This window comes from Euprymna scolopes, chromosome 24 (assembly GCF_053919585.1).
Source record: "Euprymna scolopes isolate OS-2025 chromosome 24, ASM5391958v1, whole genome shotgun sequence".
NCBI classification, from domain to species: Eukaryota; Metazoa; Mollusca; class Cephalopoda; order Sepiida; family Sepiolidae; genus Euprymna; species Euprymna scolopes.
The window spans coordinates 89642850-89670412 of NC_136505.1; the positions used below are offsets into that span (position 1 = coordinate 89642850).

The 27563-nt window shown below is 34.0% G+C and overlaps 1 protein-coding gene and 1 long non-coding RNA gene across 6 annotated transcripts in view; one reads left to right on the top strand and one right to left on the bottom strand.

The window, feature by feature from the left end:
* Positions 1 to 9966, bottom strand: part of LOC145246835 (uncharacterized) — a 134536-nt gene extending 124570 nt beyond the window's left edge. For all 3 annotated transcript variants that reach the window (XR_013863177.1, XR_013863176.1, XR_013863175.1), the window contains exon 1: positions 9651 to 9966. This is a non-coding gene — a long non-coding RNA (uncharacterized LOC145246835). The remainder of the gene's footprint in view (positions 1 to 9650) is intronic.
* LOC145246834 (coiled-coil domain-containing protein 42 homolog) overlaps positions 707 to 27563 on the top strand; it is a 35120-nt gene continuing 8263 nt past the window's right edge. The window contains exons 1-7 of one of the 3 annotated variants that reach the window (XM_080108672.1): positions 707 to 877; positions 5331 to 5436; positions 7660 to 7764; positions 9158 to 9243; positions 12216 to 12387; positions 22664 to 22738; positions 26749 to 26906. In XM_080108672.1, the coding sequence (XP_079964798.1) occupies positions 828 to 877; positions 5331 to 5436; positions 7660 to 7764; positions 9158 to 9243; positions 12216 to 12387; positions 22664 to 22738; positions 26749 to 26906 (752 nt within the window). In that variant the 5' untranslated portion in view covers positions 707 to 827. The remainder of the gene's footprint in view (positions 878 to 5330; positions 5437 to 7659; positions 7765 to 9157; positions 9244 to 12215; positions 12388 to 22663; positions 22739 to 26748; positions 26907 to 27563) is intronic. The other 2 variants (XM_080108671.1, XM_080108673.1) reach the window with 2 other exon arrangements.

The window sequence follows — 27563 nt, forward strand, 5'->3', positions numbered from 1 at the left end:
TTATATTCGGTTAATTGGAAAGAGCATAAAATTTCACATTGACCCTGAAAATATCGTAAAAATTTAACCCAAAAAATTTTTTTTATAGATTTTTAAAGTTTAAAAATTGAAAAAAAAATTAACTCGTAAAATTCAATTGATTTCATTACGTAAAAAAATCGGTGCATGAAGGCGCGCCGGCACTTTGTAAACGCTGTTAAAAAAATAATAATATTTCTATTATTTTTTAAACAACTTTAACAGTTTATTTTGGAAGTATGTTCCATAAAGATAATAAACAACCCACTTTTAAAAGAGAAATTACGAGTTTTTTTTTATATTTTATGCACAGTTTCGTGTTAGGGGTGTCAAAAATTCCCCCAAGATTCTGCTACCACTGGTGTCTCTCGGTGGTGTGTGTGGTGGTTTTGTCGTGAGTGAGGAAGGTGCCTAGATTCCTGAAAGCTTTCTTCCCTCGGATTGCTAACTCTAACTTGCAGAAGTTTAAATGTAATGTGAACAAACATCTCGCTGCTCAACTACCCTGTTAGGCATGATCTAAGTGACACATCCAAATGACAATATGTCTTGTTTGGGGTTTTTTAAAAAATTATATATAAACTGTCTGTATAAGTTTCCATCGGTTCAAGGGGCAATAATTCAAGTTTTCCTTTTTAGAATTATCTCCCTTAGATGAGCTAAATTAGTTTTCATATATCAGGTGACAGTTGCCAGGCAACGACAGACCTCAACACAATCCACACAACTTTCGATCAATCGGCGACCATAAAAACTTTGGTGTCCGTTCAATTGAAGAAATCAGAAAACAAAAATTTTATCAATCGAAAATGAATTTGGATGAATATTATAAAACGACCCGTGAAGAAAAGCTCATCTTGTGAGTTAGCAAATAAAATTTCTATTTTTAATTTTTTTTTTTTTTTTTTTGAGTGAAGATCTTGGCAAATATTAAATTGTGAATTCCAACCGGTGTTAATAAGAACAAACCCCTCGTTATATTTTGCCCTCCCTCCTTATTTTTTGTTTTATTTGCAAATAATAATGTGGGTGCTTCTGCTTTTACCGACCCGTAATTTCCACGAAGTTGGCTCGAACTCGCTCGGCAGTTGATGTAAATAGCTAGAAAAAGTCGTCCGAGCATTCCTTACTTTTAAATGAACGCGTTGCCTGTTTCTAGCTAAAAGCTTTTTTTTTTTTTTCTTTTTACAAAGGCGTCACCACTTATCAAGGCCGAGAGTACAGTAGTCAATCGGAAAATATCGTAGTAATCGTTAATAGTGGAAATTTGGTAAATTGGATTACTTAAGGAGACGGTTCATCAAGAATTTGTTTACATTGAACTTGAAGACAACCATATTGTAGGAAGCTGGAAAGGAGGAAAAAAGAACTGAGTTCCTGTGGAACTCAGTTCCACAGGCGTTAAATTCTAAGAAAGGAGCTTTGTTCATGGAATCTACGTTTGGGTTTAGGCACATATAAAGAGTGGGGGAAATTATTGATAGTGGTTTCAGCTAGACGAGTGTTTTTCGTTAAAGTTTGGCGAGGGGGGATAGATTGGAACTCAAACGAGTCTTGTCATGAAAATAACGATAAAACAGAGACAGACTCGCAACATATGTTCTGTGGGAAAGAGTTTGCAGGTAAGAGAAAAGGTCATCCCCCACTAGGCTACAAAGTCTATTTTAAACTCTGTCAAGGCAGGATAAGCTACTTCTAGCAGCTCCTGCCCAGATCGGGTAACAGTACTCCATCCTTTGACGTACTTGACTCTTATACAGGCAGAGAATTGCATCAGCAGTGAGATATCTACTGGATTGATAGAAGGATCCCACCATTTTCCAGCGATCTTGGAAACAGATTTGGTGTACGTGTTCCATTTCAGATCAGGAGTAACGGTCAAGCCCAGGAACTTGTCAAAATATGGAGCCTCCTCAAGATGAGAGCCATTCATTTCAATTGATTCCAGATGGGGATCAGAACGTTGATAATGTAAAGACAGAAGTTTAGTTTTAGATGCATTAAAAGTAACAAGCCACTTCTTTCCTCATTGTACCACATGCTCAAGATCAGAGGAGAGAGAATCAGAGAGAACTTGGCCATTAACGGTCTTTGATGTACTGCTATAGATGGTAGTGTCGTCAGCATAAATGCCTACGAATGATCTAAGGATGTGATTTGGGAGATCGTTGTTATATACATGATATTTGTGTAGCTACTCAGCGCAGAGAGAGTTAGATCCAGGATGGACCCCTGAGGGACTCCAGCATTAATACTGTGAGCTTCTCATTTCTGTCCATCAACCACTACTCTTACGAACCTATCAGAGAGAAATTATTGGTATTTTTTTAGTTTACCGACCCCTCGGAATTCACCTCTAATTTGTCGACTTTTATGGGGTTTCGGGTACGCTAAGAACGAATATCGCATTTATTTTTTGCGCAGTTATCCATATTTGAAAACCTTCAGTATCCTACGTAATCACTACTGTTTTTGCTGGCAGCCATCTTGTTTCCCATTTAGGAAAAAACGCCAAAAACAGCCAAACGGAACCAAAACATTTCCCCCAAAACATTTTTCGGCTTCAATGCTGAAATGACTCCCCCCCCCCACTCTTCCGGATATTTTTCCGCTTTCACTTTCTTAATTACATTAATTTTTTCACTTTCTTAATTATATTCGTTTTTTTTTCACTTTCTTACTAAAATGCGCGCACGCGCGTAGTCACTTGACGTTTCACAAGGTGCATGAATACATTGTGGACATTTTAAATGACAAATATTTTTCATAAAATGAAAAGTTTTCACCTCATTTAATAGTAAAAATATTGCTGTCAGTAAGTCTTCACGAGCTGTTTACAAAAGCATATTTTATGTTTTGCGTTCTTTTTGGGGGAAGGGGAGGTATTCAAATCTAGAACTTGTGTACTTTAGCAGGTGCTTCTGCAGTTTAATTAACCGTTTTTCCATGAAGGGGCGTGGCGGGTGTGTTGTGGCAGTGGCCGGCACAGCCACAACACACCCGCCCCCGCCGGATGGCAGTGATTGCAGTTAGGAGATTCGAAGTTCATATCCGTCGTGGTTACCACCTGATGAAGGCCAGAGGAGCAGTTGGCTGAAACGTCGTGAAACAACAACTAATAAAGATGGAAATAATAGTCCACAATAAATAAATTAATAAAAAATGTAGAAAAAAGTTGCCGCAGCTTCTTTTTTTTTAATGCTTGTTAATGTTTTCATTTTTTGTTATTAGTTAGAAAAAAAGAGAGAATGAATTAACTCTGTGACCCTTCGAAATGTGAAAGGAATTTGGAAGCATTTATACTGTCAAATAGAAAGATTGGCTTTAAAATTCTTTGAACATGTTCAGGTACTTATGCAGCATAAGGACTATACTACTGTCGGAATTGTTTGGGCAGTTTACAGAAAATGCCAGAAGGTGCCGAAATGCTTAATCATAAAGCAAACGTTTGTTTACAATCAGTTGTTTATTATATACTAGCGGGGGTACCCGGCGTTGTTTCCGGGACGGGGGGGGAGTTTTAAAAAATGTTATGGTAGGTAAGTAGGAAGGATAAAACCCGGAGTCATGAGTAAAAGTAGGAAAATAAAGTGTAAAAAAAATTTAAAAAAAAACATCTGCAACGTTAACAGTTCGGCCACCAAGAAAAGTCCATTCCAGTTGTTTAGGGAAAAAAAAAAAAAAAAAACGACTACGGTAGGTCGGCGCGAACGTGAAAATATAATGTGAATTGTCCAGCACGCTAACCACTACGCCACAGAGCACTGCAGCTTAGTTTAGTGATTTTAAATAACTTCACATGAAAGAACTACGAAGCCAAACCAGTGTTCTCTTCTCAACTGTTCCTTGTGAACGATCCCCAAATGGTGTTAAGTGGTGGCAGGGGGAGGAGGAATTTATTAGAGAGAAAATATTTTACCACTTCCATTGATCTTAACCGATTTTTGCCGTGACTTCTCAGCAGAAAAAGTATAGAAATCTAAGATTATCGAGGAATTTGAGAAATAATAAGCCTATAACACACCTCAGATATTGTTCTGCCGTTTGTGCATATTATATTTGCATGAAATATCTTGATTTTTAATCCTATTAAGGTCAAAATCAGACGGGAAAAAATGAGTTCATTTTATTTATATAGAGATAAAAAAAAATCTAAATATTTACCTTCATTTGAACAAGAAAATCATAAAGTTAAAAAAAGGTAATGTAAAAAGCATGTTTGCTATGAGTTGTTTGTTATTCAAAAAATATTCACGAAACTTACCTTTTAATGAATGTTTTTTTTTCTTAATTTGAATTTGAATTTTTTAAAAGTTTCATAAAAATTGTCCATTCTAACATATTGTTTTCATTTTTCAATTAACTTTTTATTGAATTAGCTTGACAGAAATAATATATTTTTCAATTAACTTTTTATTGAATTAGCTTCACAGAAATAATATATTTTTAATTAACTTTTTTATTGAATTAGCTTCACAGAAATGATATATTTTCAATTAATTTGTTATTGAATTAGCTTGACAGAAATAATATATTTTTCATTGAAAAAAATTGACTAGCGTTTGTGCAAAAAGAAAAAAAAATCATGAAACTTTCATTCGTCACCTTTCAGAGTTTTCCATAAATCGCTGGACTATTTCAACGATAGCATGGTTATTATACTGCATAAGTACCAATATTCATTTACAAAAAGATTGAATCTTTGGAATCTATTTATATGCTATAATTTTATCAATAAAGATTAAAACAATATTAACAATAATTAATCATAATTTTATCATTTTAATTGGTTCAATTAATTATAACATTTTGGTTTAATGGTTGAATTACACTGTAAGAATTACATTAAACTTTCAAAATCCTTAAAAATATAATGATTTAGTAAGAAAAAAAATATAATGATTTAGTAAGAAAACAAAACACATAATTAAAAAAGGTTAACAACACTACTCCAGGGCAACACCAAGTAAGTACAGTTATTTTTTAATATTTACTTTAATTTTTCTTAACTATTAAACTAAGATTAGCATGAAAACCGTGCGATTCTAAACAAAACTGTGATATTCTCAACAAAACTGATATTTTCAACAAAACTGTTATTCTCAGCAAAACTGATATTCTCAACAAAACTGATATTCTCAATAAAGCTGTTAAATTCTCAGCAAAACTGTGATATTCTCAACAAAACTGATATTCTCAGCAAAATTGAAAATCTCAGCCAAGCCATGAGACCTGATAGGTTTGCATGACACAAATGAAATATCTTTTACTGATTTAAAATTTCTTTTTCTTTTTTTTTTTCTAATTACTAGCCAAATACCAGAACACATGGAGGATCACCTCACTTCTGCAACCCGACTTTTGGAAAAAATACAAGAGTTTTCTGAAATTGAACAGGCCCTGGAAACAAAAAAGGAGGTTGATTTCATTTTTTGTTTTCCTTTGTATGTTTTTTTTAAAACTCTTATTCACCCAAAATATGGCAGAGTCCCATTGTGAGATAAGGGGGAGGGGGCGATTGAAATTAGGGGCCAGATTTATAGGGGAGATCCTAATCGGAGACTTGTGTAGCAAACACTTTACATTTAAATTTCTGTACATAAATATAGTCTGAGACACAGGAAGAAGGGACGGAATTTAATTATAATAGTGATAAAAAGGCAATGAATGATAAAAAAATTAGTAACTACAATACTAACAACAATTGGTAATAATAATTATACTGCCTACTAGTGTAGAAATAATAATAATAACAACAAACATAATTTATAATGGTAATAATAAAATAATAATAAAATAAATAAAAATGTATAAAATAAAAAATAATAAATATTAAATAAAAATTAACATTATGAGTAAAATAAATTAATAAAAATGATAATAGCGATGATAATTACTTGATTTGAAGGGATATTTTAAATTTTTACAGTTACTTTAAACACATTATATAAAACATTACAGAGTTAATATATACATTTAAGTTTATGTTATATTAAGATACATATCATTTATTATTTAAATTTATAATATACCTGGTAAGTATTAGAGATTAAAAATAGCCAATATGTATCTATATATATTTATATATGAAGTTGACAAGAAAGTTTTTATCTTTTAAATTCAGATGAACATATCTTGGCTCAAACAAAAATTTATTGATCAAAATATGCATCATCAGACTCAACACACTTTTGCCAATGCAAAACAAGTGTATTTATGCCAGAAACATAAAAATCTTGCGTTCTGGTGGCGATGAAGTTGCTGAAGCCATTTTTGATATTGCTTAGGTTTTTGAAGCATTTCTCATGCAGAAAGTTGTCGAGTTGCTTGAAAAAGTGGTAGAAGGTGAGAGGTCTGGAGAGTATGGCGTATGAGGCAGAGTTTTGTAACCCAATTTGTCCAATTTCTGCAGAGTCGGTTTAGCAATTTGCGGTTGGGTATTGTCGTGGGGAAGACTTGGACCTTTTCTGTTGACTAATGCTGGGTTTTGTTGTCAAAGTTTCTGATGTATTTTATCCATTTGTTGACAGTACTTCGCTACCGTAATAGTTTCACCTGCGTTCGATAAACTGTAATGGATGAGACCAGTTGCAGATCATCAAACAGTTAGCATGACCTTCTTTTGGTGCAACTCTGGCTTCAGGAAGTGTCATGGAGCTTCGTTGGCATCTAACCATTGTGCTGTGCATCGCTAATTGTTGTAAAGAACTCACTTTTTATCACAAATCACAACCTGGCCGAGAAACGGGTTATTCTTGAGGTTGTGTAAAAGAAGGGAAGATGACACTTAATAACGGCAGTTCTTTTGGTTGTTGTTCGATTCGTGAGGCACTCACTTATCTCTTTCAAGTGATTGTAAATCATCATATACATTATGTCTAATTCAGAAGCAAGTTCTCAAACAGTTGTGTGTGGATTGGTTTTGACTAAGGCTCTTAATTGATTGTTGTCAATATCCGATGGCCGACCACTACGGTTATCATTTTCAAGACTCTCATCACCGCCACAAAATTTCTTAAACCACCATTCTGCTGTGCGTTCATTTGTGGTTCCTGGGTCAAACACTTCCTTGATATTGTGAGCTTGAATTGAAATAAGAAAATTGTACGAATTTTTTTTTTTTTTATCTTGTATTTAACATTTTGAAAAGAAGATAAAATTGTTTTAAAACGATTGTAATTTAAACGATAGAGTGGAAAACGCTCTTTAAAATGATCTATAAAGTAAAGGTATTATACCGAAAACTTATTTGAAAATACATCATTTGAAATCAAAATAAAAAATTCTGCAAGAACTTTTTCTCAACTCAATATAAGTAGTTAGTCCAGGGGATTGGTAACAAAAGTTGGAACTAGGCAGAGTTTGATTATTCAAGAAGACAGCTCAGCAATAATTTGTTAACATTGAACTTAAAAACGAACATGTTGTATTCAACTAGGAAGCAGCCCTTTGATATTGTTCCATAGACGGATACTTCTTGGAAAGAACATTTGTCATTGAAGTTTTGTTTAATTTTGGGTACACAGGGGAAGAAACGAATATTAAATTATATTTTTATATGTTGTTTAAGAAATCAAAATAGTTTTTGAAGAAAGTTTTTTTTCTTTCTGTTCTGTATTTTTTTTTTTTTTTTATTTGCAGGATTTCGAGATGAGAATGGAACATCTTCAGCAACGCAGGGCCGAATTAGAACGGAAAGAATCGCAATTGAAAGAAAGTCTGGAAAAATTTAACAAGATTTTACAGGTAAAATTATTCAAAGCACATTCACACAAACACACACATGCACATATATAATCAGATAAACGTGCACGTGTAATATAATCACACACGCACACGCCCCCTCCCCACACACAATGTACATATACAGGGTGTCCCAAAAAGATGTATACACACTTTGAATAATTTTAAACCATATTTTTGTTTTTTCTTTGCAGATTAAACTGATCGATCTTAATGAGGACTGCCAAGCTAACCTTTGAAGAAAATAAAATTCATTCTAAAATACTACTGGAAGCATGAAAAACGCTGTTGAAGTGCAAAGACAGTTTAGGAGTGTGTATATATCTTTTTGGGACACCCTGTATAATCACACAAGCACATATACATGCACATGTAATATAATCACACACACACACACACACACACACACACACACACACACACACACACACACACACACACACACACACATATTATCCTATAATCACACAAATAAACACACATAGATATATAATCATATAATCTCACACACACACACACACACACACACACACACACACAAATATAAACACACAGAGACTCACATACACATATCATATAGTCATACATATATACATATATATTATCATGTAATCAGGCACACATACAAAGACGGACACATACACAAACTAACTCAATGTTTGAGATTTAAAGGAAAGCTTTATTGGAATATTTGAATATCTATGCATCTCATAACACTTAAATAGAAAATAACATCAAACTAGCCTTTTGACTAGAAACAAAGTGTAGTATCTGTTCTGATGCAACACTTTGTATATTCTGTCTTTGCACAGTAGAGGAGAAATCGTTCTAGATTGAGGCAGTTTTTATTTTTGCTTCAATCCAGAGTTCATATTTTTGGGAAGCTGAATTTTCTGTCCCTTATTAAAACCGACCTTGTTTCTAACTTTGTAAAAAGCAAATAAATAGGAATATCTATCAAACTTTACTTGAACGGTATTTTTTCTCATCAGAAAGCAATGCTTTGTCAACATACACATTTCAAACTTTGCCATCGGTTTGGAAATTCGCAACAATAGCTTGTAAACTAATATTCCAACTGGGTTGCAATTTTGACATATGCTATTTGAAGCTTAGTACTTTATAAAAATCGGATTATTTTATTAGTATTACATGTCAGGTCCAGAACTGATTGCATAAGGTGTTATTCTCTTTGGTTGGTCATGCTTAAATTTGAAATAGCTTTTCCGTCGGTCTGTCTCATTCAAGGTTAAAAGAGTATTTTCTTTGGTCTATCATGCTTAAGTTTGAAATAGGATTTATTTGATCTGTCAGGCTAAAATTTAAAAAATCATTTACGTCAGTAAATAGTATCCATTTTTTTTTTTTTTTTGTATTTTATTTGTTATTTTTTCAGGAAAATATTGTGAAGAAAAACCATGCCATAAAAAAGGCAAATAACGAACGCGATTTCAAGAAAACAAAAGATAAAGACATTGCAAGGTAAGAAATGATGTCTTTTAAAATCCAATCTTTTAAAAATTCTACTTCTATTCTCATGTTAATTGTATTTAGAAAAAAAAAAAAAACAATTGTTGTTTAATGTACCTATTTACTATGCCTCCCCACGGGACAGAGTTAGACACCAGGGTCGTTTTTTAACGTGGAGAAAAGGTACAAAAATAAAAAATTGTCTCAGTCGTGAAGGATTTCTCCTCCACAGAAAGAGAACAAGAAATAGAAGTGCAGCATCTGAAGAACAGATACTACACTTTGATATTGTCCCGAGGGCCAAGCTGTTTGTTTAATGTAGCAAATAATTCATATATTATTAAAACTAACTTTAGGGATTTTAAAAGATAACTTTAATGCCCAGTAAAAAGAAGGATGAACGTATAAGGGGACCCTACCTTCACACTTTACTGCCAATGCTTCAGGGAGGGATGATTCTCCTCTATCAGTCGAATCTCTGGGATCGCTTCCTGGGCAGTTCTGACCATCTTCCACGGGGCTTTTGTTCTCTTTCCTTTGTCGGTCCTGACAAAGGTCGTCATCGACGGGGTTTCTGCAAAATTCCTGGGATCGGTGACTTTCTTCCCCAAAATGGTTATACATTGGTTGAGCCTGACCAGCTGCGACCTCTGGTTGCTTTTGAGGTCTGGAAATGGTTGCAGTGCATTTGGCTCACAGATTTTGTTCCCCGGCAAGAACGGTACACCATGCAGACTGGATGACGTCATAAAAGACAAATAATGTCATAAAGCAATCATTCATCCTTTATGACATCATCTATTTTCAAGTATTTATATATATATATTTAAGATTACTTACTTTTAATAATTAATAAATAATATTTAAATAAAATAAAAATGTAAATATGTCCTAAAAATGTGGGCGAAGAAAATATAATAATATAATAAAAAACGCTCAGGGAGCGGAAAAAAAGAAATTAATCACTAATAAAAAAATAAATAAAAATTCAACAATCTTTTATTTATATATATATATATATATATATATATATATATATATATATATATATATATATATATACAGAGAAAGATTTCTTTCTTGTTTTAGAAGTCTCTCTGACACCCGAGTAGTGTCTTGTAAATCACTATATAAGATTATGGTGAGGAGATCTGTTCGAGTTTATCGGATTGAAGAGTTTGGTTTTATGAGTGAGGATCGCTTAATATGACCAAGAGCACTTTGGATGAACTACAGTTTCCATTTTTCCCTGATGATTCTGGTGACAGGTGGACAGACTATTGCATCGCGTCGTATTACCATGGATCCACCGTAGATCAGGATTAATGCAAAAAAAAAAGAAGATATATTCAATATGAATTATAATTTGTGTAAATATAAAACTTAATACTTTCATAATCCTCAAATCCAAATGTTATCAAACCTATTTTTTTCAGAGTAATTCAAATTCTTGTTGAACAGGCAGTGCTTCTTTGTTATAAAAGCGAAATTCAAAAATGGAAATATTGCATTTCAAGTATAAGCAATGTTATCTACTTGATGGTCATGTCGCAGCAATGAATGCATCCAAAAATTATGAAAATGATGAGCTAGACAATTAATTATTAACGAAAATAGTTTTCAAAGACAATTAGCAAAAATTGAGTTTTACTAAAAATAAAACTGGGAAGTTTCACTCATAACAAATGAGGTAATAATTTTCTGAAATCTTTGGCCAATTTAACAAAACTAGTTATCTTTGAATATTATTTTCTTTAATAATTAATTTTTGACCTTATTGTTTTTCATTATTTTTGGATATGTTCATTAATGTGACATGACAATTAAGTAGATAACATTGGTTTTACTTGAAATTCAATATTTTGAAGTTCAAATTTCATTATTATAAGGCAGAAGTACTGAACAGTCTTCTTAATCAAATTCTGGCAAACTTCCACCATCATTACCAATTATGACGTCATTGTCTTATTATAGCATTATGAGCAAGCATAGACAAAGTATGTATAAATTTCATCTGCTTCACTTTTTCAAATACGTACGGATGTATACACTCTTATGTGTCAGGTTCTCTTTACCTTAGTGACACATGCTTGTTGAAATATCTGCCATGTTCAACAACAAAATACAATTTCTCTGGGTTTACAAAACAAGTTTATTATGACAACCAGGCGTTGGTTGTGGAGATATAGAAACGTGGTAGGTGTGTGGTGGGGACAGTGGTGAATGAATGCGATCATATGTGTCTGGTCTGCGTTAACTCATCTCTGACCTGTTGACCGAAAACAATCCGTTTTTATTGTCATTCCATAAGTCGGAATTCCCATTGTTTATTTTTGTCTAGGATTGACATCACAGGTCAAGTTCTGAAACGTTTTTACATTTTTGTTCTGTTTGCTATATTTGTGAATCTGGTGTTTTCCGATTCAAAACCCCAGCATTACCTGGCCATAATCCAACATTATTGTTGACCCAAAATAATCCGTTTTTATTACCATTCCATAAGTTCTGAAACATTTGTACATTTTTGTTCTGTTTGCTATATTTGTGAATCTGGTGTTTTCCGATTCAAAACCCAGCACTACCCGGCCATAATCCAACATTACCGTCGATCTAACACTTATTAACTCATATTCTCAAGTGGTCTTGAAGCCTTGATATAGTGATTACTCTTTAGTAAAAAAAAAAATGCTCAATAAAATTTTAGATTAATTTAGCAAAACTCAATATCGATAATTGTCTTAAAATATTGTTTTCGTTAATAATTAATTTTCTTACTTATTGCTTTTCATAATTTTTGGATATGTTCATTATTGTAAAAATAATGCTTAATGGCCAGATAATGAAATTGTTTTTGTGAGATGGTAAGCATCATTGGAATGCAGTTCAGCTTTGTTCAAAGCAGAAACACATTAGATGCCATTCGCATGCTATAAACTCTGTTCAATTCTACAAATGAGACAAAATTGATTTTATTTCTTTTCCAGATTACAAACTGAATGCGAAAATTTAAAACAGGTGTTCAACCGGAAAAAGAAGAGACACGACTCGTATATGATATTAGTTTCCTTCTTGATGAAAGTGTTGACCAAAACGGACGAATTTAATGAAATCAGAGACATCATCAAACGATACGACGCTCTCAGCTCAACATATAATGTAAGCAAGGTTTCATGCAAGAATCCGATTTTATCCAAACAAAAAATTTTAAAAGTATATTTGTAAATATTTTGGCCAGATGAAAGAGTTATAATGAAAGAAAGGAAAAACGTGTTTAGTTAGAAAGAATATATTGTACAAGAAAGTGAATACAAATAAAGTATTTACCGACTGTTGAGTTAGATAGACTGTAGTCTTGTGTTAGGTTGCGATATTTTCCCACAAGAGTATTAACTCTAAGGGTTTTTTTTATAATTATTAGAAGATTACATTTATAACACGATCAGCCGGTCACTAGTGTGTGACCGACCCACGTGTTACACTAAATGCCTTAGAAACGGTCCCATGATGATGTGACGACGAGCCAGTCAATAGGGTATGAGTATAAAGAGGAAAAGCATACCCGAGATGTTGGGTGTGGGTGGGTGGCTCCTTTATTATCACAAGATGATATCTTCATTCTGGTGGCATTCTGGTTGGAACCTTGTTTGTCTTCAGGCACGCTTCATTCTTTAATGCAGACATTTATGGCAGTCACAAAAAAAACGATATGTGACACAATGGCAATATATGAGAAGTATAACTAACTATTTATCTTTTTACAAGAAAATATTACAATATTTTTACAAAAGCAATTTACAAGTGATAACTTTCACAATTAAAACTAACTAACTAACCTTAATAATGCTGGAGGGGGGTGCCCCCTCCTCTCATTCATAGAGAGACAGAAATATATGTCTTACCCCATGCTGTCCGGATGAAAAAGAGAGATCGAGAAAAGGAAGGGAATTATGGGATTGCATTCTGGTTGCTTATGTATTCCTCCATCTACGGCCAAATCATATCCTGGCCATGCAGGGGTGGGTGGGTGGGTGTTAACAACCACCACAACCGGGGCACTAAGATATTGTGCCACACATTGAATGCCTACTGGAGAGCACTTGAATGTCTACTAGACACTTTCCTCGAGTGTCTAAGGTCTCTCTGTAAAGGGGTTTGTCAGAACAACCTGGTATGAGGATAGTTTTCCCTAGAAGTAAACTTTGACCAAATATTCAAAATCACATTTCGTATTCACTGTCCAAATAAGATATCCTTTTTATGGCTAACCCACATTAGCTTTTACGAGGAATGGTTCACCTTCTCCAAGTGATGTTACCTCAAGTAACTGCACGAAGCTGGATACTCCACCAGACTAGATAAATTCTCATCCTGGAATCCAGTAAGACCCAGAGACCAACATGAAAGATATAATACAACATATGAAAATGGTTAATTGGGGAGAGGAAAATTACTCAGTGTTTGAGAGATAAAGAACTTTAACGGAGCATTCGACTATCTATGTATCTCATATAGAATACAAAGTAGTGGGCCCCTTGATTCCTGAGAACTTCGACTGAAGTAAAATAAATTATATTTATAAGATTAAGAAAACCGCATTTTCTGTTGCTCAACTGTGTTGAATCATCATCATATCATATGAATCCAAATATTCTATTGTCGACATTGGTTTCCCTGATATTTTTCTAATCAGAATTCTTTCTAGAAAGTCCTCAGAGATTACGAGAGGGAATACGTGAAGGTTGCCAACATCCTAAATGAAAGTGATTTTTCTGGAACGAACTTGATTCGAACTTGGGACACCCAGATCGTCAGTTCATGTCATTAACCATTTGATGACTGTCACCTCCCACTCTTTTAAATGAGAATGGTTCAAATCTCTAAACAATTTATGGCAATTGTGCAATATAGATAACAAGGAAAAAATTGGATGAAAAAAAAACCCAAATATGTAATAAATAACTGTTACCAAATGCAAGAAAATTTACTTCTTTACTTACTTATATAAATATGATGTGTTTGCTGATTGTACAATTTATTACCGAGACATTTCTTATCATCACTTTTACTTAGCCAAACTAACATGGTTTCCAACATGGCTGTCAATTTTGTTGGAACTTGGTTTAGTATAGTGCAAAGTATTTTGAAATAAAGAAGAACTTCAAAAATAGTTTCAGCAAGTTAAAATTATACAGATAGGTTGAAAATGAAATATTTGATCAATTAATGACAGTTACGAGTTGTACTTTTGCTTAATTTTATTGCCTCTTTAAATGGAGATTCATTAAAATAAAAAATTAATTAAAATTAAATTAATTAAAGTTAAATTTTTGATAGCAAGCCTTCACAATCAACTAAATAAACAATGCCATTTTGAATCCCTATTTTTTTTTTTTACAAATCTTCTAGGAAACGATACAAAATTAAAAAAAAAAAACACTTAAAAAAGTTCCAAAGGTGAAACCTAAACGTAGATTCCATGAACAAAGTTTCTTTCTTTATTAACTGCACGCCTGTGGAACTCTCTTCTGTTTGCCTGCTTTCCAGCTGACTACAATTTGATTGTCTTCAAGTCCAACGTAAACAAATTCTTGATGAACCATCCCCCCCAAGTAATCCAATTTACAAAATTTCCACTTATGTGTACTCATTAACCCTTATCCTCGAGTGGCCTCCGGGCCTTGATAAGTGGTGAATCCATTGTAAAAAAAAAAAAAAAAATACATAGGTCGATAGAAGATTAAATTTTCTTGCATTTGATGAAAACACTTATTTGTTATAAATATTTTTCTTGTTAACTATACAGCACAATCATCGAATTCCTTTCTCCACTGTTTTTTATTCAACACTCAAATGTAAAAAGAAAAATCTCCAATCTATCTGTTATATAGTCAGGTGGGAGATATATATTATAAAACGTGTCATATTTTGTATGTGAATATATTCCATAACGACGTACACGTTGAATAGTTCGGTTTTATATTTTATCTATATATTCATGTACGTGTAAATGCGTGTATGTATATATACGTTGTGTCATTTAGTTGATCGTCTAGTGCGTATATTTTTACATTTATGCAACTGTTTTAACAGGAACCGATTGACGTGGACGTATCGAAACAGTTGTAGACAACAGTTCTTTTTAATAGATGTAAATAACGCAACACATACCTGAATTATTTATAAACATTTATTCTCATGATCTGGCTGGCATTTTCAAAGATTACACGCTCTTTACATATTGGCTGTCCGAAGTGATGCCGCTTCCCATATCATCTTGGTCGTCCGTTCTCTCCAATGTCCAGCTAACGACTGCCTAGAATCTCCTCAAATCTACATACATCACGTGTTTCTTTACGTCACATCATTACATGTCTCAGACCAAGCTGATGTAACCCCAATCTAGTTATTTGTTTATGCAAACCCTAAAATAATGTTTACATCTAGTTTCTATTTTCACATTCCTTTTGTGATTTATACGTCAATCATCTTTCTTCCTAATTTACTTGTTTATTTTTCTAATCATAATAATTGATCCAGTGACCAGCCGTCGCTCAAATCAATTAATGATAATAATAATAATAACAATCGTGTTCCTAATGCCTGCTCTTGTGCTGCACAAACAAAAACTTCAGTACTCTTAGCCAGATACTCAGCTCTAAGCCATTGCCATGATCTATCATAATAATAATAATAATAATAATAATAATAATAATAATGTTTTGACCTTTCACCCGGCTTGCCACAATTACCACAGATACTACGCTATGATCACAGCCTAAAGGGTCATAACATTACATATCATGTCTTGACTATTTCTAAGGCAGTATGAAACTTTGTATCTGAAGGGACATTATTTTTTCAAGAACTTTAAGTGGTTTGAGTTTTAAACATGAATCTCCTATAAAGAGGCAATAACTTTTCCGAGTTAACTGCTGCTTGTCACTTGCAGAGATAGAGATGACTGGATATTGATTGCTCTTGGATTTTTACCAGAGCTCGGCTAATTGGATAGTACTGATACTACCATGTTGGTGATAAAGCTTTGAACTTTAGGGGGAGGGACACTATTATTTTCATTATTATTATTATTATTATTATTATTATTATTATTATTATTATTATTATCTATATATTAATACCATAGTACCTTTAATGTACTTACATGTGTCACAGTTTCTAGATTATAAATTATCCGATTGGGAGACTGTTTATTAAAAAGGAGGATAGAAGGTGATATATTATGAACATTAAATCATTAGTATATCGCTAATTTAATGTTTGTAGAATGTTATCACTAGGGCTAGGACAACAGCATATTCTTTTCATTGTTTTGACTCTCGAGTGTGTATCTGTTGATATCTTATATGCTTTTATATAGAGTGATGTGGTTCTCAGTTGATTAACTGTGTCTAACTATGTCGGATATATACTCGAGAGTCAAAACAATGATAAGAATATGCTGTTGTCATAGTCCTAGTTATCACCTTCTATTCTCCTCTTTAATAAATAGGATCTCCTGATTTCCGAAGATGCAATATAAAAAGAAATTAAAAAAAAATATGATGTTGCTTTTAAACCATACGTGAAACTAAAATATACCTTCTTGGACTGCTGATTAGGATCCAAGGGTAGTATCTGTTCTGTTTAAAAATAGTATAATAGGATATTGGAGATAAACCGTAATAAACAGCTATATTTTGACACTACATTAACCAGATTACTTAGATAAATACTTTTACAGGTTTAACAAAAGGGCTACAATAATATTGCGGGGTCTCGAAGGAATGCTCAGCAGCAATATATTACAGATGAAAAGTGTCACTGTGAAATTTCCACAGGTCCCGCTAGTTATTTTTACTATTATCATTATTATGGAGCTTTCACACAAGTCATCAAATATCTGATTGGAAACCTGTGGTATTCTCTGGAAGCTGAGTGACAACAAGTCTCTCCAGACGTCCATCTCTCGCCACCTCCTTCAAAAGCATTTGTAAATAAACATCACAACAGCCTCTTACCATTGATTTCTCGCTGGCAGTGGCCATTGGTCTATACTGGAATTTGTGGCACTAAGCCTCCCCAAGGTCCTAGTTCTCTTCGTGCTTGTCCAGTGGAGGTCTGGTCAGCGCTCTCTCCTCGGTCTTTCCATCCTCCTTGACCCTTCTCGGCTCTTTGGTATCACTTTGGGGGGGGGAACGGTAATGAGACAATGATGGTGGTGTAGAACATGTAGATATGCAACTTCAGTTTTCTTCATTCCCTATAACGCTTCTTCATTATATTGTATAGTTGTATTATTCTCTGCATTCTAGGGGTTTCCTTAATATTTCAGCCATTTTCATCATCATTAATCGTTGTATGTTTGCAGCCATTCCTCTAATTCCAATTTCTGCCATTTTTTTTTCAAAGTTTTTCGGAATTGTTCCTAGTGCTCCTACTATTATCGGTATTATTTTGATTTTCTTCATCATCCAAATCCCTTTTAGCTCTCTGGCTAGCTCCGTTTCTCCTTTTCTTTCATACTCACCCTGTGATCAGCTGGGACAGCAAAGTCTACGATTTGACAGAATTTTTTTCTTTCTTGTTAATTATTACAACATCTGGTCTTCTTGCTTGGGTTTGTCCATCTGTATGTCCATGTCCCATAGGATTTTGTGATTCTTGTTTTCAAGTACTGTTGCGGGCTTATGCTTATACCATTTGTCTGTACATTCAAAGTGCACTGCCCTCCCCACTTCATCGTGTCTATCTTGTATTCCTTTGGGCCAGTTTGCCGTATTCACTTATTATATGGTTTATCGTTACGTCTCTTTGTTCACAGAGTCTGCATTTGCTGTTATTGTGTTTTTTCGATCTTTGCTTTGATATGGTTGGTTCTTATTGAGTTATCTTGTGCTGCAGTTATTAGAGATTCATTTTCTCGGTTTATATGTCCTTTTCGCATCCATGTCCAGATGTTTTCGTTATTCTCATCTTTTGTCATTCTTATGAATCTTCCGTGGAGTTGTTTCTCTTCCTATTTTTCTTTTCTCGTTTTGTCATTTGTCTCTCTGTTTTCTGTTTTGTTGGTGTTTTCAGTGTCTCTTGCTGCCATAATTATCCTTTTAGTATTTTGCATTATGTATTTTTCTAGTTCATTTTTGTGTCTTTCACATAGTCTTCTATGCAGACCAGTCCTCTCCCAATGTCTTTCCTTTTCACGTAGAGTCTGTCAATATCGTCCTTTGCATGTAGTGCATTATGCATGGTCATGAGTTTCCTGGTCTTCTGGTCGAGCTGTCTCAGTTCTTCTTTTGTCCACCCTATAAACGGTCCAGAGTATCTTACTAGTGAGACTGCCCATGTATTTATACCTTTTATTAGGTTTCTACTATATAATTTCGTGTCTAGGAGTTTTCTTGTTCTCCTAAGGTATTCTTTTCCAATTCTCTCTTTCATTTCTGTTGCTTTGATGGTGTCCGCTTCCAGAAGTCCCAAGTATTTATAGTTGTCTTGTTCCTCTGTTGCCCTCATCTCTGTTTGGTTGGGTAGTTCCATGCCTTCTGTTGTTTTCAGTTTTCCCTTTCTTATAACTAGTAGTGCGCACTTTTCCATTCCAAATTCCATTTGGATATCTTGGCTGAAGATCCTGATAGTGTTAATTAGTGTCTCTAGTTCCTTTCCGGTCCTTGCAAAAAGTTTCAAATCATCCATGTACATCAGGTGATTCATTTTTTTTCTCTGTATTGGAGAACTTGTATCTGGCTTGGCACTTTCTCAGAATACTGTTCAAGGGCATCATGGCTATGATAAACAGTAATGATGATAGTGAGTCTCCTTGGAAGATGCCTTTTTGTATGTTAATTTCTGTTATACGTTGTCCATCAGCTGTCAATTCCAGTCTCCATGTTTTCATTGCATTTTCTATTACGTTGGTGATCCTGCTTAGTATTTTATACATTTTTAGGCATTCTATTATCCATGCTTGGAGGATCCTGTCGTACGCTTTTTTTTTTTTTTTTTTTTTTTTTAATTTTAATTTTTATTATTATTATTATTATTATTATTATTATGATTATGATGATGATGATGATGATGATGAAGAAGAAGAAGAAGAAGAAGAAGAAAGATACTGGCAATGGCTTAGAGCTGAGTATCTGGCTAAGAGTACTGAAGCTTTTGTTTGTGCAGCACAAGAGCAGGCATTAGGAACACGATTGTTCAAAAATGTGGTTCTAGGAGAGGAAGAGAGTCAATTGCGCACCTTGAAGCAGGGTGTAGTGGACTGACCCAGAGAGAGTACTGCAAAAGACACGATCGCATGGGACTCCAGATATATTGGGAGGTGTGTAAGAGGGTTGGGATGAAGTGTGCTGGAAAATGGTTTGAGGAGGTGCCTGATGAAGTGAGAACAAGTGAGGATGGCAAGGTAGAGGTATGGGGGGACAAAAGTGCCATAATAACCAAGAAATTGGAACATAATCGTCCGGATTTGGTTGTCATTGACAAAGTCTCAAAAAACTGGCAGATTATAGACTTTTCAATACCCTAGGACAGGAATGTGAGAGAGAAAGAGAATGAGAAGTGGAGCAATTATGCTCCATTGGCCTTGGAGATAAGGCGTATACACGGGGTTAAAACACAAATACTCCCAGTCGTAGTTGGTACGCTAGGAGTAGTATCAAGTCATATGGAAGGACAATTGAAAAAACTACAAATCCCGAATGTTTTAGGTGGCCTTCAGACCTCTGCAATTGTAGATACCACCAACATTCCTAGGAAAATCCTTAATCTTTGAAGCTACTGGTTTGAAGCCGGGATTAAGGGAAATCCTCTGGAAATGAATCCCATCCCTTTCCAGAGATACGTTGATAAACGCAATCAGAACTATTATTATTATCCATCTTTTTCTTTGCTTCCGTCTTCAACAAATCAGATTTTTATACAGAGTTCATAAAGACTGTTCCTTAGGATTGTCTTGTCTGCATGAAGTTCTTATTAATTGCCATTATTCATTAACCCTCTCCTCTGTTCCCTTTTATGTTGTGCATTCATTGAATCGCTGGAAAAACGGTTGGATCATTCTACCACTCCAGTAAGTATCTTACTACCGATGCAATCCTCTATGTGTATTAAAACCAAGCACGTCCTAAGATGGAGTATTGTTGCCACATCTGGGCAGGAGCTGCTCGACACGCCCTCTCCTGCCTTGACAAAGTTCAAAACGGACTTCAAAATCTAGAAGGTGATGCCGGTTTCTCTTCCCACAGAAGAGACATTACGAGTCTAAATCTGCTCTATCATTATTTGTATGGCAAGTGCTCGTCTGAGCTCCAATCTAAGGTCCCCCCTTTTCAAACTTTCACTAAAAATACTCGACTAGCTACACCCACTATCAACAATTTCCCCCCACTTTCTATCTGTGCCTAAATCTAAATGCAGATTCCACGAACATATCTTCTTTCCTAGAACTGCCCACACTGTTCCATTGGTCTGCTTCTCAACCAACTACAGCATGGTAGCCTTCAAGTCTTGTTGAAACGTCCCCTTAAATAATCACATTGTGCTGAACTTACACCATTAACAATTACTACACTACTACCTTACATTCATTAAACTTTATCCTCGAGTAGCCTTCAGGCCTTGATAAGTGGTAACTCCCTTGTAAAAAACAATGTATGTGTCTGAACATTTACAAGGCTACCATTTGGCTATACATCAAGTATTGTTGTCATATTTGGGCTGGTGCATCTGCTACTAGTCTCTCACTCCTAGACAGAGTTCAAAAGAGAGTCGCCAACCTAATAGGTCCTGCACTGGCAACCAAACTCCAACCTCTGTCCCATTGACAAAATGCTGCATCCCTGTGTCTATTTTTGCAATTATTTAATGGAAAGTGCTCCGAAGAACTCCAAGCCCTTGTTTCTCCTTAATGTAAATACCCTGACTAATCCAAAAAGTAGCAAAATCCCACCCCTTCACTGTAAAGGTCTCTTGATGCTGGAAAGCTTTCTACTCAAATAGTTTTTTCCCTCAAACTGCTAAACTCCGGAATTCTCTTCCGGGTCCCTACTTCTCTGACTGTACTGACATGCAAAAGTTCAAGTGTAATGTGAACAGTAATCTTGTTGGTCAACTCCATACTTAGTATCCTTGCAAATGATGCCCCAAATAGTAACCCATTACGTTCAAGTGGCACTGTGTCTTGTTTGAGGTGAAAAAGCAGTAAAAAAGAATTATATGTGTGTGCATAGTTTATAAAGCCCCCCTCTTGGGTTGAGCACTATCGTAAATAATCTCACTCGCTACTTAATTTAGCTGAAAAAATGCGAAGCTCGCGGTTTGTTTACAAACAAACGTTTGAGCACTTTACGAGTGGCGGACGGATGTTTATTTAAATAGACATTTGGACAGATTAGTTGCGGCCACCACTTCCGTAGTCAGGGGGTAGAACTGCCGACTGTCATCACGACGGTTCTAGGTTCGATCCTCAGCTTGAGATAGGTGTTAGTCTAGTGGCACTGATGAGTTGTGAAACAACGAAACAGGACTGTATGTCGATGACTAAAATATATTTTATAAAGCCCCCCTCTTGGGTTGAGCACTATCGTAAATAATCTCACTCGCTACTTAATTTAGCTGAAAAAATGCGAAGCTCGCGGTTTGTTTACAAACAAACGTTTGAGCACTTTACGAGTGGCGGACGGATGTTTATTTAAATAGACATTCGGACAGATTAGTTGTGGCCACCGCTTCTGTAGTCAGGGGGTAGAACTGCCGACTGTCATCACGACGGTTCTAGGTTCGATCCTCGGCTTGGGAAAGGTGTTAGTCTAGTGGCACTGATGAGTTGTGAAACAACGAAACAGGACTGTATGTCGATGACTAAAATATATATATATATATATATATATATATATATATATATATATATATATATAGATAGATAGATAGATAGATAGATAGATAGTTGGTCGACCTGTAACGTGGAGATGGAATTTCTTTTCCCCAAACTAACGCACAGGTTTATCATGTACAAATTAACTTTTTGTAGATAACATCGAATGGAAATCGCATCTGACGAGTTGATGGGAGGAAAATATCTATGACAACATACAATCATAGAATTGTCATCCCATTAACAAAACGGCTGTAATGAAGAGATCTAAGGTGAAATAAACAAGGGTTATATAAGAGAAAAATCTAAGTCTTTGAATTTCAACAAAATTTTGTAGCTGTGTGTGTGTGTGTGTGTGTGTGTGTGTGTGTGTGTGTGTGTGTGTGTGTGTGTGTGTGTGTGTGTGTGTGTGTGTTATAAGAGAAAAAAAATGTAAGTTTTAACAAAATATGCAAATTTAACAATCCAACAACCTTCTTTTCATTTGAACTTGATATGAATTTCTTTCAGGTTAAAATTGAAAAATAAATGTTTTTCTTTCTTTCTTTTCTGAAGGATTTGGTAGAAATGGATACAAAAACTCAGAAACATATTGAATATATTCGACATAGCGACACCAGAAATACAGAAGTAAGAATCCATTGATTTTTTTCATCTGAACATATTTTCAGATTTAATCAATGTAAAATATTATGAAGTTAATTCTATACTTAACTTTATTAATATTTCCCAATAATGCCCAACAATTACATGGAAAGCACACTAATAAAGGCTCATAATTAAAGTTAATGCCATATAGCAAAAAAAAAAAAAAAATGAAAGTTGCCACCCACTGGAGATATATATATATATATATATATATATATATATATATATATATATATATATATATATATATATGATAAAGAAGTAAAAATTAAGTTTACAAGTCAAAAGCTTCTGTAAACTTAAAAAGAATATAAATATTAATATTTATATAGTAATCCCAACCAAATAAAAAGCTCAATACAGCCAAAATAGGAAATAGAGCTTATTAAAGAACACAATTTAAGACATCAAATTATACTTTACAAGAATTTATTGTTCCATGGGATACTCAAATAAGAAATATGAAAAATTCCTTAATCTGCGGAGTTTCAATCCGCGGCCATGTTTAGGATACATCTTTCCTTAACGTTTCTGAATTTTTAAATGAGGATTGGTTATTCATATTATTTGGATTCTCGGACTACTGTTCTCATTTTGAGTGTGATTTTCACAACGTTTCAGTCGATGTAACCTCCGACCTTATCCACGTGTATCTTGTCGAACTCGTGAAGTAAATAAATGGTTCCGCTCAAAATTCCGGCCAAATTTCTGAGTTTGACAGAAACATTTCCGAGTTCAACAAGTTACACCTGAAGAAGGTTACATCGACCAAAACGTTGTGAAAATCACACTGAAGATGAGACCAGTAGTCTGATGAATCCAAATAATACATCTTTCCTTATGTAGCACGTCTATTTCGGTCCTCTCTCACGTGATCATCGGTCTGCGCACACGTTCTTTTTATAATCTTTTTCTTTCCTTCTTCCTTGTTGTGATGTCACCTTGCACATGACTCGGTCATTTGCATACAGCTGCTGCTGTCATACGTGCATCCCCGCTCTGTTACAATCGTATCAAAATCTGGAAAAATATTGGAGTTGTCACATCATTAAATGGAGTCAAAGGTTGACTTTGTAACTGGGTTCGAATTTCTTGACCAGCAGTAACTTTTTTTTTTTTTTTTTTTTTTTACATAGGCGTCACCACTTATCAAGGCCGATAGGCCACTCAAGGATAAGGGTTAAAGAGTGTAGAGTTATCAAAAGGACAATATAGTAATCGATAGTAATGGAAGTTTGGTAAATTTGTTAACTTAAGTGAAACGGCTCATCAGAAACTTGTTCACGTTGGACTTGAAGACAACCATATTATAGACAGCTGGAAAGCAGGAAAACGGAAGACAATTCCACAGGCGTGCAGTTCTAAGAAAGAAGCTTTGATCATGGAATCTATGTTTAGGTTTAGGTACAGATAAAGAGTGGGGAAAATTATTGATAATGTTTTCAGCTAGTCTAGTGTTTCTTGTGAAAGCTTGGCGAGGGGGGACCATAGATTGAAGCTCAGTTGAACACTTTCCATGAAAATAACGATAAAGCAGCTCAGTTGAACACTTTCCATGAAAATTACGATAAATCTCTCCCTGCACTAATGATGTAACGTGGCCGTTACTCTTTAACTGTGTCGTGACACTTCAAATCTCTCGGATCCATACATTATCTGATACTGAACAAACAAATAAAACAGGAAAGAAATAAACGTCACCAGCTTTGAATGCTACAGTTTTGCTTTTAGTTTCGATTCTAGCTGATGGCACCCAAATAGGTTTTTTTTTTACCTTTGAAATCACGACTCTATAATAATTAGGGCTGTGACAACAGCATATTCTTTTCATTGTTTTGGCTCTTGAGTATATATCCATTAATATCTTATATGTTTTTTCTTATATGTTTTTATATAGATTGATGTGGTTCTCGGTTGATTAAGTGTGTCTAACTGTGTCGGATATATACCCGAGAGTCAAAAGAATGAAAAGAATATTCTGTTGTCACAGCCCTAATAATAATATATACGAAATCTGGAGAAATTAAAATATCATATTTAAGAATATGTAGTATTTTTCTCTCCTTTTCTTGTGACACAAGCTCACGCACACTTGCTAATTTGCATACATGCTTTAATGGCTGCTACTACTAATATTTTCACTAGCCAGCTATCCTTTGGCTGCTGTTGATTTTCTCACACGTACCCACACACACTATGCTACAATGATTGGAAAAGCATGAAATACTTGTGTCTATAGGTATGAAAATAATTATTAATATATTAAACAGGGGTAAATAAATTTAATAAATTACACTTGATTAAAAAACAAAAACTAAAATATAGGAAAATATTTATGAATATAATTCACAGGATATAAGACACGGAACGAAGATGTCGTATTCCAAAAATTGCATAAATTGATGAAGTAGTTTTTTATTTTTTTTAGAAAATTAATTTTACAATTTTTAGCGATTAAAATGTTAAAATTATTTGGAATTATTTTGAAAACAAAATCTCTGTAGTCGAATTGAATTGTCGTCCTTGAATTTCGATTAAACTTAAAATGATATGGCTGATGCCGGCCTTTTCATGTATTCCTGATCTGAATTAAAAAAAAAAACAGTACTTGATCAATTTAAGCAATTTTTGAATATGACATCTTGTATCGATTTCGATACTTATCAAAGACATTCCGACACAAAACGCAAAATTGTATATTGTTTTATTTGTATTGTTTTTATTGTTTTATTAGTATTATTTTTATTGTTTTATTAGTATTGTTTTTGTTGTTTTATTAGTATTGTTTTTGTTTTATTAGTATTGTTTTTTTTGGATCGTTAGGATTGTTTTTATTGTTTTTGTTTTTATTGTTTTTGTCATATTGGTATTTTTGTTTTATTAGTATTGTTTTTGTTTTATTAGTGTTGATTTCTGTTGTTTTATTAATATTGTTTGCATTGTTTTATTAGTATTGTTTTTTATTGTTTTGTTAGTATTGTTTTTTATTGTTTTATTAGTATTGATTTTGTTTTGTTAGTATTGTTTTTATTGTTTTATTGTTATTGTTCTTGTTGTTTTGCTAGTATTGTTTTTGTTGTTTTATTAGTATTTTTTATTTGTTTTGTGGTTCAAGGATTTTTGTTATTTGTTTTCTGGTTCAAGGAGGTTTATAGAAATAACTTATTTCAATATTATTTGTGTTTGTCTACTTCGTCTTTTTTCTTTAAAGATTAAAAGATAATTATTTCTTATTTGGAGGGGGAGATTTTGATTATCTGCAGGAATTCATAAAGAATTTTCGAATCGGTCTTCGTGTGTTCTGAACAGAGGATACACTCGTACTGTAAATTTCAAACAGTTTCAATATTGTAGGATCACATTTATTTCTGATTAATTTCAATTCTCAGCAAAATGAAAACATTTTTCTAGTGATTGTAGAATAATCTTCAAACCTGTTAAATTCATCATGATGACCTTATTAAATTGATTTACTTTAAATAATTTAAATTTTTGCATGATTAAAACTAACATTTTCTTCCAATTTATTAATTATCGTCTGCTGCATTTTGCTGTATTCCAGCAGTTTATGTAAGCTGCCGGAATATGCCGAGGCAATATTCATGGAAACACAAGTCGTTCTCTGCATAATTACCAAAGTAATTTTAATTATATTCTTAGCATTGTATTGAGGATTGAACCTGCCATGTGTTATCAGAACTGATTTCTTTTAGCACTTTCTGCCACAGCAGATCCAATTTGAAATTTCATACAAACTCCAATAAAGATTATTGAGTTCAACAAGATTAATCTGAAGTAGGTTAGAGGTTACATCAGCCGAAACGTCATAAGAATAACATCCAAAATGAAAACAGTAGTTTGAAAATTTCAAATAATCAAGAATAAAAAGTCTTCATATTTGGTGCTTTGTCAGCGTCATTTGACATCTTTCGTTTGCCTTGAAAAATATCTTATCTATTTTTTTTCTAAGTTGATTTCGATTTTTTCCTCAGGAAAAACACAATGAGATTTTGGGATACAATAATCAGCTAAGTGTGCTACAATTGGAAATCAAAAAACAGGTGAGAAATGCTCTCCACTGGGAATCAAAATGGAATCATATCCAGAACACGGCAACAAAGGAGGCGCTGACATTAGGACGAATTAAAATGTTTGTATTTTTTTTTTTTTTTTTTGCATAAGAATATTTTTTTGTCCTTTGTCAAAGAAGGGATAGAACATAATAATCCACCCCCGTTCGCACTTTTCTCAATAAACAGATATAGTTTTTCTTTAATAGATTTTTTTTAAGTTTGCATAAACATTAGTCATGGTAAAAGTAGAAAGATGTTTGTTCACATTACATTTGAACTTCTGCATATCAGTACAGTTGGGAAAGCAGTATTCCGGAAGGGAGTTCCAAAGACTTGCAGTTCTGGGGAAGAAACTATTGGAGTAAAAGGCTTTCTTACACCTAGGGATCTCTACTGTAAAGGGGTGGGACTTAGTTGCTTGCCGGGTTTGTTGGGGGTAGTCACGTCAAGGAGGTACAAGTGTTTGCAGTTTGTCGGAGCATTCACCATTAAAGTATTTGTAGAATAGGCAGAGGGATGCAACATTTCGTCGATGGGGCAGAGGCTGAAGCTTAGATGACAGTTCAGGACCTATCAGGTTGGCGACTCTCTTTTGAACCCTGTCCAGGAGTATTTCAAAGTGTAGTATATGTTCTGATACTAAATTAATCTTTCCTCTTTTTGGAAATATAATTGTCTCACTACAAAAATGATTTCTCCTTTTAGTACTGAGACGATTATATTTTGTGTTCCAA